The sequence below is a fragment of the Gekko japonicus genome, unplaced genomic scaffold (genome assembly GCF_001447785.1).
Source record: "Gekko japonicus isolate JY-2015 unplaced genomic scaffold, Gekko_japonicus_V1.1 scaffold1770, whole genome shotgun sequence".
NCBI classification, from domain to species: domain Eukaryota; kingdom Metazoa; phylum Chordata; class Lepidosauria; order Squamata; family Gekkonidae; genus Gekko; species Gekko japonicus.
Window position 1 is genome coordinate 298,282 of NW_015174892.1, and position 17,230 is coordinate 315,511.

The 17,230-nt window shown below is 40.9% G+C and overlaps 1 protein-coding gene across 1 annotated transcript in view; it reads right to left on the minus strand.

Moving 5' to 3' along the window:
* The window catches only part of CRYZL1 (crystallin zeta like 1), a 55,426-nt gene extending 38,335 nt beyond the window's left edge, over window positions 1-17,091 (minus strand). Inside the window, exons 1-4 of the mRNA XM_015424943.1 lie at window positions 16,924-17,091; window positions 9,997-10,068; window positions 4,921-4,998; window positions 2,422-2,494 (exon numbers count right to left, since the gene is read on the minus strand). Of these exons, the coding sequence (XP_015280429.1) occupies window positions 2,422-2,494; window positions 4,921-4,998; window positions 9,997-10,062 (217 nt within the window). The 5' untranslated portion in view covers window positions 10,063-10,068; window positions 16,924-17,091. The remainder of the gene's footprint in view (window positions 1-2,421; window positions 2,495-4,920; window positions 4,999-9,996; window positions 10,069-16,923) is intronic.
* Between the last annotated feature and the right edge of the window lie 139 nt (window positions 17,092-17,230).

Consider the following 17,230-nt stretch of genomic DNA (forward strand, 5'->3'; position numbering starts at 1 on the left):
GCAGAAACCTCCTTATGCCTCCAGATCAGTCTACTCATTACAGATCAAAAAGTGGTGCAAGCAAAAAGAAGTGCTTACAAGGCACAGACCTCAAGGGACATGCAAAACACATTGAATCATAAGGTGCAGTGAAATACAAGACCCTCCCAAGGTCACTGATCCAGTATGATGTGTGGAAAAACAATTCTGCAACAAAAAGCAATGAGACTGATACAAAGTATGACTCATGAGTAAAACTCATGTACTAGTCAGCCCAAGAGAAATTTAATTAGGTGCATCTGCACCCCACCCATATCCCAGAGAAAAGATTGCCAGTGTCTTTCTTTCCTTTTTACCTGAGCTGTGGCAGCCCATGATATCCAGCAGCAAGGCTGAAAACCTATGATTCACAGCCAAATACAGCCATTAGGGGCTGTTTGGGACTGTGAGAGAGTAGGGGCTGTTTGGGACTGTGAGAGACTAAAAGAGATAGGCAGAGACTATCTCCTTATTGAAGTAGTAACAAAAACTGATTTAGGCAATATTCACCCAGGATATTAATTTGTCATTTCTTCAGGAAGGATACAATCAATCCCCTTATATTATAAAGGAGTACCTGTCAAGGAGGACTAATTTTTGTATACCTGTTTTTGCTCCTAAAGCTCATGTCATTGCATGTTGGTAAAAGTGATTTTAAAATATTTACTGCAGTACAATAATGTGCACTTTCTGCTTAAGTTGCTAATTGTACTAGCTGTAATAAAAGCAATAAAGAACAGAGAACCACATACTGAAGGCTTTTTCAAATATTTGAAGTAAAGTATGCTCCCAAAGCTGGAAACAGCATTTTATTTGCAGTTTCTAACAGTTTGTGGTGGTGGTAGTAAGAGGGATTTTTTTCCAGAGCTTGGATGCTACGGTTAGTTCAGGACTGCCTTTCCTCTTGCTATACCCATGGAAACTGACTTCAATTAGGAATGGGAAGCACTGAAGAAGAATGCTCTTGACTGGGTATCAGTATAGAAGAAGAAGAGATTGGATTTATACCCTGCCCTTCACTCCCTGAAGGAGTCTCAGAGCAATTTACAATCTCCTTCCCCTTCCCCTCCCCACAACAGACACCCTTTGAGGTAGGTGGGGCTGAGAGAGCTCTTTCGAGAACTGCATATGAGAGAACAGCTCTGAAAGAATTTGTAATTGACTCAAGGTCACACCAGCAGCTGCATGTGGAGGAGTGGGGAATCAAACCCAGTTCTCCCAGATTAGAGTCTGTGCTCCTAACCACTACACCAAACTGCCTAAAACTAATTATTGAAGCCATTGCTCCTACAGAGCGCAGGTCAAGATCCAGCAGGCTTTTTTGCTGCTGGAATGAATATACAGGGCAATTGTGAGTTTCCACATTCTAGCGTAGTGTGACCAGGACACAGAAATTAGGATGGTGCTATGCAGAATGCAGAAGGCATGATTCTTAATGGCTTGGGAGAAGTAAACTATGGAAAAATGCTGCCCCTCTGCCCTATAAAGCTCAGCAGAGGCCTTGCTCCAAATTCCTTCTTTGTCTGAAATCAGTTTGATTGGTGCATGGAGAAGGGCATTCTTGGATATTTCATGCTATGGAAATTCCTTTGCCAGGGATGGTCAGGTCAATCTCTTCATTTAAAGAATCTCTTCATTTAAAGAATGTCGGAAATTACAGGATTTCAATGTAAGCTAGGTGACTGGCCTGAAGTGTTTATTGTTTTATCAATGACTGAAAATTGGTTTTACGGTATATTTTATTGCTGCTTTTAGGCTGTTTTTCTTATGTATTGTGTGTATTTTAGTTACTTTTAAAAATGAATTTTGTTTTAGATATGATTGTTATAACCTTATAACTTACCTTGTGGGCTTTATGGAGCTATGCTGGCAGCTCAGAACTGATATGAACATGATTAAAAACCTAAAACTACCTTCAAAAACATGTCATGTCATTGCATGTTGGTAAAAGTGATTTTAAAATATTTATTGCAGTACAATAGGGATAGGGATATCACAACAGAGTTGTCAAAAGTAGTTCTACCACCTAGCATTAGGACCTTTAGGGAGGCTTCTTCATCCACTACACCAGAATTTGTCAAGAATTACTGTTCTTTCAGGAACTGATGGTAGCCATTTAGATATAAAGGAAAAGGTGTTTATAGGCACACTGGGGTGGGGTTAAGCCTGCTCCTTGCACTTGATTACTTCCAACAATTGACTCGAGCCTGCATGGACCAGTTGTGGACTCTTTTCTTATACCAATGCATAACAGAACATTGTGGGTTATATAAACACTGGGAATTTGACTTTATACACAATTAACAAATTGATTTTATACAGTTCAAATGATGCTCACTGATCTCTACACTCATTATTTGCTCTCAAAGGTTACAGTAACATTATGTTAACAAGTATACTCACTCTCCAACACAACACCAGCAATTTCCCTCCCAACAGGTAGAAATTCCTTCTCCATCTTGATTTCTGATAAAAGCTAAGTCAATTAACAGTTAGGATTCTGTTGCCAAGATTAGTACACATATTGCATAAGTCAAATATGATATGGAAGAAGTAAATATGGCCTCCAGTATCAAAGCTTGACTCAAATCAATCAGTCAGAGTACGAGGATGGAAGGGGTGGATGACATGACCCTAAAATCCAATACCTTTGATAATACAGACTAGGGTGTGGTGCAGAAGTTCAGTTCCTCACAATGGCCATATCAGGGGTGGCCAAACTTTCTCAACATAAAAGCCACATAGAATAAACATCAGATGTTTGAGAGCCGCAAGACATAAACACATTTACACAGAAATTTTTATTGAAAAATATGTAGATTTGCTTTTTATTAACATTAAATGAGACTGCCAAAAATAAAAACAAAAGGGGTAAAACAGGTATTGATAATGATATTTATTTTTCAATGATATTTATTTGTCTAAGAGAGAAAGAGAGAGTGAGGTGAAAAAGAAGGAAAGAGATGAAAAGAAAGAGAAAAAGAGAGAGAGAGAAACAAAGAAAGCAAATAGATGGGAGGGAGGGAGAGAAAAAGCATGCCTCCCCTTCACTTCCCCAGCCACCCTGCCGGGAGCCACACAATATGTGTGAAAGAGCCGCATGCGGCTCCTGAGCCACAGTTTGGCCACCCCTGGCCTATACTCTGTTATTTCCATGTAAAACCTGTCTATGGGCAGTTAGCAAAGTAGATACTGAGTACCTAAAGAATCTACCTTGAGTTTTTGTGAGAAAGGCAGACTATAAAATGAAGTAAACAAAAGAAAGTTTGCCTAACAGTATGAATACAATCTCCATCTTCAATTAGGATTTCAGCTGGTTTACCTAATTGCTGGAAACTTAACTGCACAAATAGGCTTCCCCTAATTTACTTGAATACAGAGTTCTCTATTAATTTTTAATCAGTTTTAATACAATTCACGATGTGATTAACAACATCTTGCTTGAATCATCATGTCATTTACTTTGTCCCAATCCCCATTCTGTTTCTTTTAATATACAAAGTTAAATAAGTTGTATTCAAGTTTAGTCAGATACCTGTCAAACTAAAAAAATAAACGTCTCAAGTTATTTTTAATTCATTTAAATTCTGAGTTCGTCTATAAAGCATTTATAGAAGGAGCACAATAAGATACAGAAGTGTAGGAGCAGATAATGTAATAAATGGATCTTTATGCTGCGTATACTTTTGAATGTTTAACATCTTATAATGCAGCTCTGATTCTCTAAGTAATGAGGTGCATGTTGCTAAATGATTTTCCAAAGGACTGTGGGATTATAGAAGTAAACCCAGCACCTAAGGGAATGGTTAGCTTCATGTGTAGGCAGAAAACATTTACATTCTATTGCAGCCCAAAAAGACACCAAAGAGCTGCTGAAGCAGGCACATCACATAGACTTAGGAAGCAATTCTAAGCATATCAACTGAGAATCCTATTCATATCTATACAAATGGGGCTTACTCCCAGAAAAGTGTTCTTACGACTGCACTGCATGTCTCTCTCACTCTCCCACACACACACCCCTGCTTTAAACCAAGTCAGACCACTGGTCTATTGAAGTCAGTACTGTCTACTCTGATTGGCACTGGCTCTCCAGGTCTCAGGGAGAGGTCTTTCACATCACCTACTACCTGATCTTTCTCACTGGAGATGCCAGGGATTGAACCCAGGACCTTCTACATACAAAGCAGATACTCTATCACTGAGCCAGCCCTCTCCCCATGTCAATGCATAATCACCCCTGCAGTATATGAAATCTCATCACTGACAGTATGCATTCCTGATGGCAGCTAGTAGCTGCAGGGAAACTCTCCAGGTGATGGATGAAATTTATACAGGCTGCTCCATTTTCTATGGGTATTATGTAGACAGAACACTATGAGGTTTCAAACAGCTTGCATACAGTTGTTTTAACATGGAAACCAGCTATTTAGATATTAGAATATTTTGCTTTCACACTAATTTTTAATGAAATAAGCAAATCTTGATCACCAAGCTTCAGGGAACAGGGACTAGATCCATAAAATTAACTATATTAATAGGAATCATTTAAATGGCTAGACTGACTTGTTACTTAAAGAGGGGAAACGTAGGGACTGAAAACAAAGCCTGGAATTCTATTCAACCGAGACAACAGCAGTTTCCTACATCCTAATAAACAAGGAACTGAATTTTTATTTCCTTTACTCTGTCCCTGTCCATTTTCTGTTTCTTTTATAGTACAAAATGAAATAGGTCATGTCAAGTGCAATCCTAAATACTGTTGCACCCTATCCTTCTAAAACCACTGAAGTCGATTGGCTTAGAAGGGTGTAACTCTGCTTAGGATTTCACTGTCATTTACATATGCACCTTTACCATATACAGGCAAAACTCTTCAGTTTTCTAAAAATAAAATAATACCTTTGTATCAATCCATCTGAGAGCACAGGCTTTAACTTGCACCTTTACATGGTTGTCTTTCAAAACAGCAAGGTTATCCTAGAATGAAATGACATGAAATACATACTAAACAGCATACTACAGAGCATATAAGTAGGAAGCAACAATAACCTGCTAATCTTTCTGTACAGGAAGTTAAATATCTGACCATAAGGCAAAATAAGAGTCAAGGACCATGCTCTGAGGAGGGTACAACAGTGCACAAGAGATTATGGAACTTCCTACACTGAATAAAGAGGGCATCTTCCTGACTGATGCATGTTACTTCCCATTGATCTAGAGGCAGAATTACTGCAATTCCCAAAGCTACTTTTTGCTTTATGGGATTCTATATGCATGTTTGTAAAAATAAATATGCACCTGAAAACTGCTTTTATCTAACAGAATGTTGTACGCATTTCTTAATACAACATTCAGTTCCACTCAAACTTTTGATGCTGCAGAGTTTTCCCTTCCATCTACACTTGCTTTTGCTGGATTGTGGCCACAAAAAGATACTTATGGTAGGAGAAGAGCAAGCAAGGGAACCCATAATTACGTAATTACTGACAGATTGTACTGCTAAGTTTACTTTTATGTATCACAACCAACATGTTAAAATATTTCACAATTTCAGTGCAACAGATGTAATAACATTTTAGTGTCAGGCAATTGGATACATATTGCTGCAGTACGTTCAGTATGTTATGTCTTTACATCTAATACTGAGTAACAACATAGCATTACAGTCAAAGAGTATAAATCAATTCATGTCTAAACATTTCAGCTTGTTCTGCAGACAAGACTCAGTTCTCCCCAGATTACGATGGTAAGGTTCCACCCAGCAAAGATGTGTAGTTCTAGTTCATGGAGAGCTTTAGCTTAAGTTTATATGTTTATAATTACAGCATTAAAGCTTCAGCTCAAGAAACTGAAGAACTGATAAAAAGTATGAAGAATAATAAGTCACCTGACCCAGATGGCCTAATGGTTGTATTTTAAAGCTACAATGAACAACCTCTATTGAGCCTATTAAATGAACATCAACAAAGTGGCAACATTCCAAGTTCTTGGAATGATGCCACAGTAATATTTATCTATGAAACGATAAGGCTCTAGCTATACCTAATTCATACAGATCAATATCTTTGCTAAATGTAGACTACAGAATATTCATATCAGTTCTTGCAGCAAAGCTAAATAACATATTACATAAATATATACATTCTGATCAAACTAGTTTTATTAAAGGCTGTTACTAACAGAAAACACTAATCTCGATTTTAAATCATGCTGGAAAAAAAGAAAGAAATGGCCTTAATGCTGTTAGAAGGTATTAAAAAGAACAGAGTGGAACTTTTTGTTTCACTCTTCAGAGACATTCAATGAAAGGCAATTGCTTTAATAAAATAAAAGCAATTTACAATTGGCACAAAGCACATCAACAAGGGAATAAAATTTTATCAGTGCCCATTACACTTGGCAGAGGTTTGAGGCAGGGTTGCCTTCTGTCTCTCATTCTTTTTGCTATCAACATCAAACATCTTACAGAACTGGTAAGATGTAACCCAAAAATAACATGGATAAAAGATGTTGAAAGGGATTTAAAGATTGTATGCTGATTATATTCTTCTATCACTCAAAACCCTGGGAAATCTATTGCACACAACCTGAGAAGAATATAGTATGTTATCTGGATATAAGATTAATAAAACTAAAATTGACTTAATTGTGGTAAATGCAGATAGAAATATACATAATGTACAAAGCTATTTCAAAATGGACTAATCTTGAGTGGTCTCAGTCTACTGTACAATATGTCTAAATATGATTAAAGTTTTAATGTAAAGGATCTGTATGCGGATAACCATTTATCATTATGCAACAAATTAAACAAGATTTTAAAAGGTGTACACTGTTTAACCTTTCATGGTTCAGAATGATAGCCTCGAAAATGTAGATATTGCCCTGTTATTTCTCTTTGAAAATGTACCAATAATACATTCTGAAAGAATACTTCAAGAATGACAAAAGGCCATGAGGCTGAGTATTTTAGTCACATGCTCTGGTCAGGCCCAGAAGCTGTTGTTTTGATGTCAGGTTGCAGCCAACTTATGGCAACCCCTGCCCTGAGAGTTTTCAAGGCAAGAGATGTTCAGAGGTGGTTTGCCATTGCCTGCCACTCGGTGCGTTCAGACGGGCCATTTAGTCCGCTTTCAGCATGCTTCAGTAATGAATTTTATATCCACGTTCACACACCCAACATCTGAGGACGGTCCCCAGCCGTCGCTTTCTGGCTCAAACCCCCTTTAAAACGGAGTATTTTGTTACCAGGTCCCCAAGTGGTGTTTTCCTGATTCTCCAGTTCTAGCCATACTTTTCTGACGTCTGATCACTCCTGCGGTGTCAGGCCTCTTCCACTCTTCACCTGAGGCTTCCGCTCTTCGCCCGCCATTTTATTTTAGCATCGGCGGTATGCGCACAGGTGAAGCTCTACTCCCGTGCCTAGTTTTGTTGGTTAGACGAGTTCGGGATCTTACGGAGGCCAGTTTTGGGATAAAAGTTTAAAGGGAAGTGTTCCTTTAAAGTTTAAATGGAAGTGTTACAGCAGTTGGGTTGAAGTGGAAATTGCTGTTCTGCACACGTGCGAAAATTTTAATTCTACAGATGGCTGCCTGTGCGCATGCCCAAACTGAGAGGGGGAAAAAAAACCACTGACGCACATTCCCGTGTGTGGACGGCAGGGAGTGATGTGGTTGCGCAGCGATCCAGAACATGGAGGTGAGTGTGATTGCGATTCTCCAGGTTAAAAAAAAAATGCATCGGGACTGGAGCAATTTAAACCACTCCCAGCACGTCGTCTGATCACACCCAGAGCAGGGTTCCCTCTAAGCTGAGTTAGTGTGAGCTAGCTCACAGTTTTTTGGTCTCCGGCTCACACATTTTTGTCTCAGCTCAGGAAGGAAGGCTCCGGAGCAAACTAATTTATGCAGTAGCCAAATTGCTTGCTCACAACTTTAATGGCAGTAGCTCACAAAGTAAAGTTTTTGCTCAGAAGACTCCACAGCTTAGAGGGAACGTTGACCCAGAGTGTAGCAACCTGTGGTATTTCTTAGTGGTCTCCCATCCAAATACTAACCAAGGCCAACCCTGCTTAGCTTCCAAGACTGAGCTAACGTGGGCTATCTGGGTCATAGCTCTGGGATGTTACTTTTAGACAAATAAAATGGATAATGGAGTGTACACTGACAAATGAGCCAAGATGTTTATTATTGGGGCATTTGCCAAAAGATATTCAGAAGGAGCACAAAGGAATGGTTCTTGATTTTATGACTGTAGCAAAAATGTTATTAGCACAAAACTGAGAAAATGTGTAGATTTTAAACGTTAAATCTTGGATAAATAAAGTTTGGGAAATTGTCAAATTATCCAAGCTAACTGAATTGGTTAAGCTAAGATATGGAAGGGCTGACAGGACCTATTTTTGAGAGATCTGGAAGCCTTTTTTGATTTTTGGGATGAGAAACTACAATTTTGATTATGTAAGTTTCTTAAAGGACATAAAGTGCCTAATAGAATGCATCCTGTAAGATATTTCATTAATGCTGGATGAGCAGTGAGTAGTGATTCTGGTATTTCTAGAACAAAGTTTAAGTCCAGTGGCACCTTTAAGAACTTTGTTGGTCTTAAAAGTGCCACTGGACTCAAACTTTGTTCTACATTGCTTCAGACCAACATGGGTACCCACCTGAATCTATTTGGTATTTCTAGTTATGACTATATCAACTAAATTGGTTTAAAGAATTAATGATTCAAAAAAAAAAAGAACTGTCGCCGGATCGTTGAAATGGGAGCCCGCCGGAGACGATCGGAGTGCCGAGCCAAGAACAAACACACCAACCACCATAGGGGTGCTGGTAGGTAGTCCCACCCCTACAGACTCTGTGGCCCTAGTTAGGGAAAATTGTGTGACTAGCACCACTTGTAAGCTGCTCAGAGACCCCCTGAGAAAGAGGGTTCGAGCGGGATATAAAGTCTAAAGTTAAATAAATAAATAAAAAATAAAATAATTTAGTAATTATGACTACTATGTATTTTTGGTTTGCCTACTTCACAGATTTTGATAATTTATTTACTTATAGTCTATTTGTCTCACTGAGTATACTACAGAATATTTAATCTCATTTGATTTGTGGTGACTTATAGAATCATAGAATCACTAAGTAAATTTATTTACTTATAGTCTATTTGTCCCACTGAGTATACTACAGAATATTTAATCTTGTGGTGACTTATAAATCACATGAAATATAAATTAAATGTATTACATATGTAATAAAATTATTTAAAACAATTTAGGTGTAAACACACAGTCTTTTAACATGAATGTCCATAGATTTACATGGAATATTGTGACCTTTGTACAAGTACTGGCAAATAACCTATCAGCTTCTGGTTGAAATGACAGTTACGTGCATCTTTTTCGTTATTTTCATTTGCTGTTTAAAAAAATCATCTATTTCCACTGTAGTACTATATAAAAACTGCTTCATAGTCTTTCCCCTCACATCATTCCCCATCTAATAATTAGGACTTTTTGATTCAATGTGGGACAGGGTTCTTGTGTCTTTATTAGTTACACAGAAAGGAGAATTCTGAAATGTCAATGCTGGGAAGAGAAATTATACCTGTCGACAACATATTTTCTTTATTAACTACTGGGGACAGAAATATATATAATCTCATGGTGAGCAAGAGAATACTGTCACGGTCATGAAGTTGTTCTATGCTTCCCCTTCCATGAGAAAGTACAAGCCATATGTGTGTGTCACATATGTTGCATCTGTAGGATACATACAGTCTAGTCTTTCTTTTAAGCAAATAACAGTGCCACCCTTAAGTGGCTCTACTCAGAATCGTACTCAAGCACATAAAAGTTTATATCCAGAATTAAACTTTGTTGGTCTTAAAGGTGCCACTGATCTCAAACTTCATTCAAGAACATTCAGTTAGACTTAAAGCCCAGCAAAGTGTTCCTAGGATAGCGCTTTAACTCACCTTCTCCAAGAAAACAAAATTTGTTTCTTCTGCAGATAAAGTCTGCTGCCAATATAAGCCCTTCATAGCTACCTTAAAATAGAAAATGAAATAAAGTAAAGTTTGTGAACATACTTCATAACAAAGATTTTATATATCCATTAATCTAGAAGAAATTTAAGACACAGAAAGGCAATATAAAGTAATATACTTCTACTAAATAACAGAACATGACTTCACTACCACTGGTGCAGCACTGAATCAAAGAAAGTGAATATTTAAAACCTGTGGTCCCACCATAACGATATAAACTCTGCTAATGAATCTCCTTATTTAAGAACATAAGAGACGCCAATGTTGGATTAGGCCAAAGGCCCATCTAGTCCAACACTCTGTGTCACACAGTGGCCAGAAATACCAGGTGCCATCAGGAGGTCCACCAGTGGGGCCAGAACATTAGAAGCCCTCCCAGTGCTGACCCCCCCCAAGCACCAAGAAGACAGAGCATCACTTTAACTACTGCAAAACAACAAAGAATAATGTTTTTTCTTATGGATAAAGTATGATTCACTAACACCTATTGAGATCAATGGGAACCATTTTTTGAGTAAATGGGTTTATGTTTGTCATGCAAGAATAAAACAATTATTTTCCATGATTGCTTGTAGGCTTGGTAATTCTTTAAAACAGTTATAGTTCCATTCCATAGTTCGAGCCCCAGATAAGAATAAAAATGTGTGAGCTATTGAGGCAGACTCAGCATGGGTTCTGTAAAGGAAGATCTTTTCTCATTAACCTGTTAGCATTCTTTGAGGGGGTGAACAAACATGTGGACAAGGGGGATCCAATAGATGTTGTTTACCTTGACTTCCAGAAAGCTTTTGATAAAGTTCCTCACCAAAGGTTCCTAAATGTCAGGACCCACAGCCAAACAACGGAGCACACACTTCCAAGAAAGGTTTTGCTTCGAAAGCAAGAAATTGCAAGTAGATAAATAGGTACCACTTCAGTGGGAAGGTAACAGCGTTCCGTGCGCCTTGGCGTTTAGTCATGTCGGCCACATGACCACAGAAACATCTTCGGACAGCGCTGGCTCTTCGGCTTTGAAACGGAGATGAACACCGCAACCCTAGAGTCAGATTCGACTGGCTTTCGAGCAAGGGAACCTTTACCTTTACCTTTATGGTTGCAGTAACATGGTCACTGTTAGGAATGACTAGCCAAACATACAATAATATAGCAGATTCAAAAGGCCCCCCCCCCACCTGTGGGCCAATCGCCCTCCCCAAATGGAAGTTCTAGATCCACAGCAACCTCATTGATTAGACGTTTGATTTTAAACGGGCCTGCATAATTTGGCGCTGAGCCTGTTCCACTTCCACAATTCGCTCGGCCAGACTGAACTCTTCCTCCTCTGGGGACCGGCGTCTGCTGCGCTCTTTCGTGCGGCCTGTCACCCACGCTCGGGTCACAGCTTCCAACGTCACCCCATATAGTAAGGAACTGGATTCGTCTAACAGCCTGGCGTCGAACCGGCTGTCTCTCCAAGGGCCCTTGGTCAGGACATATGTTTCCCCTGTCGAATCCGGGTTGAACTGGTCCCACCGTAATGACCCGGGGTGGTACAGCTGACCTCCCTGCTGCCTCGGCCCCTTCGGTGTTAAAAAGATGTGGGCTGACACTGTCTTCAGGACAGTCCCGCTGCCCACTGTCTGTAGTGGAGTCATCAGGGGTGGGGCGGTCGTCACCAGTACCTCGGACTGGGTAGTAGGGGTCTCCCCCCTGTCGTCGTGGATACAGTTTTGTCCTCTTCCTCACTCATCTTGACGAGAGAGATATGAACAATAAGGATGATAGGATTCCTAACAGAATGTCAGGACCCACAGCCAAACAACGGAGCACACACTTCCAACCAAGAAAGGTTTTGCTTTATTGTCAGTACTATGATTGCAGTAACATGGTCACTGTTAGGAATGACTAGCCAGGAACAAGCATACAATAATATAGCAGATTCAAAAGGTCCCCCCCCACCTGTGGACCAATCGCTCCTGCTCCCGCGGGCAGGAAAAAGTAAACGACGCTCGGCTGAGACGAAACTAGTCTCACGGTTAATTATAGTGGAGACACTACAAAGGCAGGAGTACAAGGTCAGAGATAACTAGGGAAGAAGTGAGAGGAAAGGAATGTGGCTCCAACTCATACACAGGTCAGGCATGCGAACCCTAGGCCTATAAACCATATGGCAGCATAGCTGACACTAAATAAGCTCAACAGTCATGGGATAAAAAGACAAGTCCTCTTGTGGATCAAAAACTGGCTAATTAATAGGACACAAAGTGAGTATAAATGGGCAATTTTCACAGTGGAGGGTGGTAAGCAGTTGGGTACCACAGGGATCAGTACTGGGTCCGATGCTTTTTAACTTGTTCATTAATGATTTGGAGTTGGGAGTAAGCAGTGAAGTGGCTAAATCTGCAGATGATACGAAGTTGTACAGGGTGGTGAAAACCAGGGAGGATTGTGAGGCACTCCAAAGGGATCTGTCAAGGATGGGCGAGTGGGCATCAACGTGGCAAATGGGGTTCAGTGTGGCCAAGTGCAAGGTGATGCACATTGGAGCCAAAAATCCTAACTATAAATACTATGCTGAGGATTATTAGGAAGGGAACTGAAAACAAATCAGCCAGTATCATAATGCTCCTGTATAAATCTATGGTGTGATCTCATTTGGAATACTGTGTGCAATTCTGGTCACTACACCTCAAAAAGGATATTACAGCATTGGGAAAAATGCAGAAAAGGGCACCTATATAATGATAAAAGGGTTGGAACACTTTCCCTATGAAGAAAGGTTAAAGTGCTTGGGGCTCTTTAGCTTGGAAAAACAACATGACCGAGGTTTACAATATTATGCATGGGATATAGCAGGTAGAGAAAGAAGTACTTTTCTCCCTTTCCCACAATACAAGAACTTGTGGGCACTCAATGAAATTGCTGAGCAGTCGGGTTAGAATATATAAAGGAAGTACTTCTTCACCCAAAGAGTGATTAACACATGGAATTCACTGCCACAGGAGGTGATGGTGGCTACAAGCATGGATGGCTTCAAGAGAGAATTAGATAAACACATGGCCCAGAGGTCCATCAGTGGCTATTAGCCACAAGGTATAGACAAGTGATGCCCTGTATTCTTGGTGTGGGGGGGGGGGGGCAACAGTGGAAGCACTTCTAGTGTCCCGGCCCCACTGATGGACCTCCGGATGGCACCTGGTATTTTTGGCCACTGTGTGACAGAGTGCTTGACTGGATGGGCCATTGGCCTGATCCAACACTGGCTTCTCTTACATCCTCCCCAACACCCTCCCCACGAACGCAGGCTCAGGGCGGCTTACAGTCATATATATAAAAATACATTATACAAATATTAAAACAGATAAAACAGTTAAAACCACAACAAAATGCAAAGTGCTAGCAGTGCAAGTAAACAAACAAGTAAACAAAGAATCTTATGTTCTTATGTTATCTTATGACTTGGTCCTAGAACTACCAGTGAGTTTTTGGTTCAACTGAAATTTAAATTTAGGATCCTCAGATTTAAACATATTTTTATACTGCATTACTCTGGGAATCAGATGAAATTGTCAGCCCACTAAAATATCTTTGAGTAAGGGAGAGGATAGATCAAGGGTTTTAACATTGTGTTCTGGGGAACTCTAAAGTCCCTTCAAAAATTATGAGAAGATCTGAAGTGACAAATAAGTTTCCCTGAAAACCAGCTTGGGGCAATGTTAATAATTACTGACCTTTTCTGAAACACACAGACCAATAGAGCATTTAAACATAGGGTTGTCAGGTGTCCAGTTTTGAACTGGACAGTCCAATATTTTCCCTTTCAGTCCAGGAAATAAACTGAGAAAATACTGCACATATAAATGTTCATTATTGTCTCATTAAGTATGCCTGCAACCAGCACAACAAAACTCTGTGCATGCACTCTTTCTTTCATCTATGGTTTGATAAAATAGCAACCCATCTACTTGTTTTTTTATCATAGCCAGCAAGGTTTATAAACAACCCAATCCACCACTCAGCAGCCAGTCAGGTAGCTCCTGCAGAAATCCTGTTGGCTCTGCAAAGAAAGCTGGAAAGGGAGAGACTTTTGCAGCCAATCAGTCGGCTTACCATGTTGGTCCATGCTGACTATGGGGATAGATGGTGGCAGGACTGAAGTGGCAGAATTAAAGAAAGGTTAGAAAGAGATCTTGTGGGGAGGGTCATGTTGGGGGGAAAAAGACTGAAGTGTCTGGATACAGCAAGTCCCTTAGAGGGTAGGATGTAGCTAGGGTATCTGCCTTGCATGTTTCTTTTGTACAGCCCTGGTGACTGCAGGTGTTTTATTGCTGTTAGGTATTTCAAGGCTGCAAGACTGTGCACATTTACCCATGAGTAAGTACCACTGAGTTCATTGTGGCTTACCTCTGAGTAAACATGGTTAGGATTCTGTGGTAATTCTCCCAGTGATTTCAGTGGCAGAGTTAAATGTTTACAGTTTCCCTTTCAGGACAAACAGGGATTTTAAAATACTTAGCTTTGACTGGATTGTGTCCCTTACTATACCCCTTTTATACCGTGTAAAATATCATTTGCTAGACTATCTGTGTATTCCTATGCAGCTATACTCATGACTAATTTCAATGGCTTAGACTGCTGTAGCTGCATAGGATTGCACTGTCTATTATGCCAAATATATTCATGATGCTAGAAATGTTAGATGTTTTAAATTTAGAAATGTCTAACTACACAGCTACAATACATCTAGTAGGCTTTAACATGCCACAGGACTCTCTGGCCTAAGTCTCACAGATATGGTAGACCTGCATCTGGACTGTACCACTTTCACATTCAAAATGGAATACCCTTCTATATCACAAAGAAACAACAAATACAGAAAGCCAGTGTGGTGCAGTTATTAGAGTGTAGAACTAGGATCTGGGAGACTTAGATTCAACTCCCCAGTCTGACATGGAAGCTTGCTGGGTGACCTTGGGCCAGTCATCCACTCTCAGCCTAACCTAGCTCACAGGGTCATTGTGAGGATAAAATGGAGGAAAGGTGAATGATGTAAACTGCTTTGGGTCCCCATTATGGAGAAAGGAGAAATATAAACGAAATAATAAATATAACTAAATATGGAGGCCAATAAAAAGAAGCTTTTTTGATGTTGGGAAGGTCAGATAGCAACAGGGAAAGTTGAAGAAATAGGGGTTACCAAGAGGAGAGGAAATAGTGTGGGGAAGCGTGCCCCACTCAAGTCCTTGCAAGTTCCCAATTGTGCCACTGACCTGGCCTAGCAGCTAGCACTGTGCAACTGGGTCATAGTTTTCTTGGTAGACGCTGTCAGTGGGAAGGAAGGAGAGAAAGCTGAAGATGGGGCAGATAAAGGTAGGATGGATGCTGGGTGGGAAGGAGAGAAGGAAGCAGGAAAGGGGGAGAATATATGGAGGGTTTCAGGTAAGGGAATGTGGAAGGGGGAATGAGATGCGCCCCACAAGTCCTCATGTGTCCCTCGCTTTATATGGTCAACGAGTGTGAGTGTTGAAAAGTACTCGGTTCGATACATCACGACTCGGACCACGATATAAGAAACACGCGTTTACTCAGTACTTTCACACTTCAAAGACAAACGGCCAAGTGGCCAACTATATACATTTCCAAGGGAACACCCCTAGATTCCATTGGGGGGGTTGAATCTCCCGCCAAGGTTTCTATTGGTTCCCCTAGTGGACCTTAGCAGCCTAGTCCCTATTGTTCTTTTGGGAATCAGGCTCTGCTCGCCTGGCTACCGCCTGGTGACGGTTCCAGGACACAACAAGTGTGTCCAGTATTTTTGCTGGCAGTCCAATTTCATCTGTTTGCTTGAACAGCAAGTGTGCTCTAGATGACATTTCAATACCTTCTGCAGGAAATGGTTCAGATGCAAAAAAAAAAAGCCTCCGCGAGGCGTGCAGATTGTCTCTCAATATTCACTTACTCAAGGAGGTGCAGGGAAAATGCTGTATGTTCTCATACACTGTCACATGCTGCACACTCTAAAAGCTCAGTTTACACCAACCCCTGCCCCAAGTTCTTGATTTTCCTGATAGTGAAGATCAGTGCTAGGGTTGCCAGGTCCCCCCCCCCCCTCCGGTCACCAGCAGGTGATAGGGGTGGGGTAGTGTTGCCAAATCCAGGCTGGGAAACTATTGGAGATTTGGGGATGGAGCCTGAGGAGAACAAGAACCTAAGGGGGGGTACAATACCATGGTGTCCACCCTCCAAAGCATCCGTTTTGTCCGGAGGAATGATCTCTGTCCTCAGGAATTGAGCTGTAATTCCAAGGGATCCCCAGGCCCCACCTGGAAGCTGGTATCCCTAGCCACTGTAGACTACACATTACTCACTGTGATCTTCACTGCTCCTCCACAGTTTTATTCTTGAATCCTCACTAAATATTTACATCCTTTGTTCTATTTCCTCATTTTCAGGCTTACCTCCAATGTACAAAAGTGACATAAACATGGGATTTTACACAGAACTGCAAACACAGGCGGCTCTTAATATGGATTGCTACAAAACGGTATTCGAAAATGCGTGAGTTCTTGCGACCACTATAAAATCCCATTTCATTCAGAGCACCTTCTATCAGGGTCTCATCACTCCTGACACAAGCGGTAAGGGCCGTTACATTTTCACACATTGCAGCCTCAGAGATGGTATGGAGAAGCGGAATGGAGGGTGCTCACGTTCAGAAACCTTCCCCTTAAAAGAACTAGGATTCTTAAGCAGCCATGGAGCAACGTGAATGGACGGCAGCCAAGGGTCGGAAAAGCTAGCAGACGCTAGCCGCCTAACCCTTAAACTCAGTCACGCCACCCGAAGCGACCCCGGTTACTATGACAAACCCATTACCTCTCACAGGCCCCGCGGGAGCGTCTATCCTGGCTGGAAACTCTACAACGGAGCCACACAAAAAACCGGACAGCGGTTAACCGACACAATTATTATTCTGCGTGCATGAAAGAAGTGGTCACCGAAGAGTCACTCCTGACTCGGACGAATTCGGCCTGTGCATGCCCGCTGGAGCTCCCACATAAAAACTACAGCTCCCAGCATGCAGAGCAAGTCGTAGTGCCTTTGGTCCCAGGATGCAGCGCGCATTGACATTGTAATTGCTTAAGGGGGAGGAAATAAGAATGGTAGCCGTGTGAGGAGAATG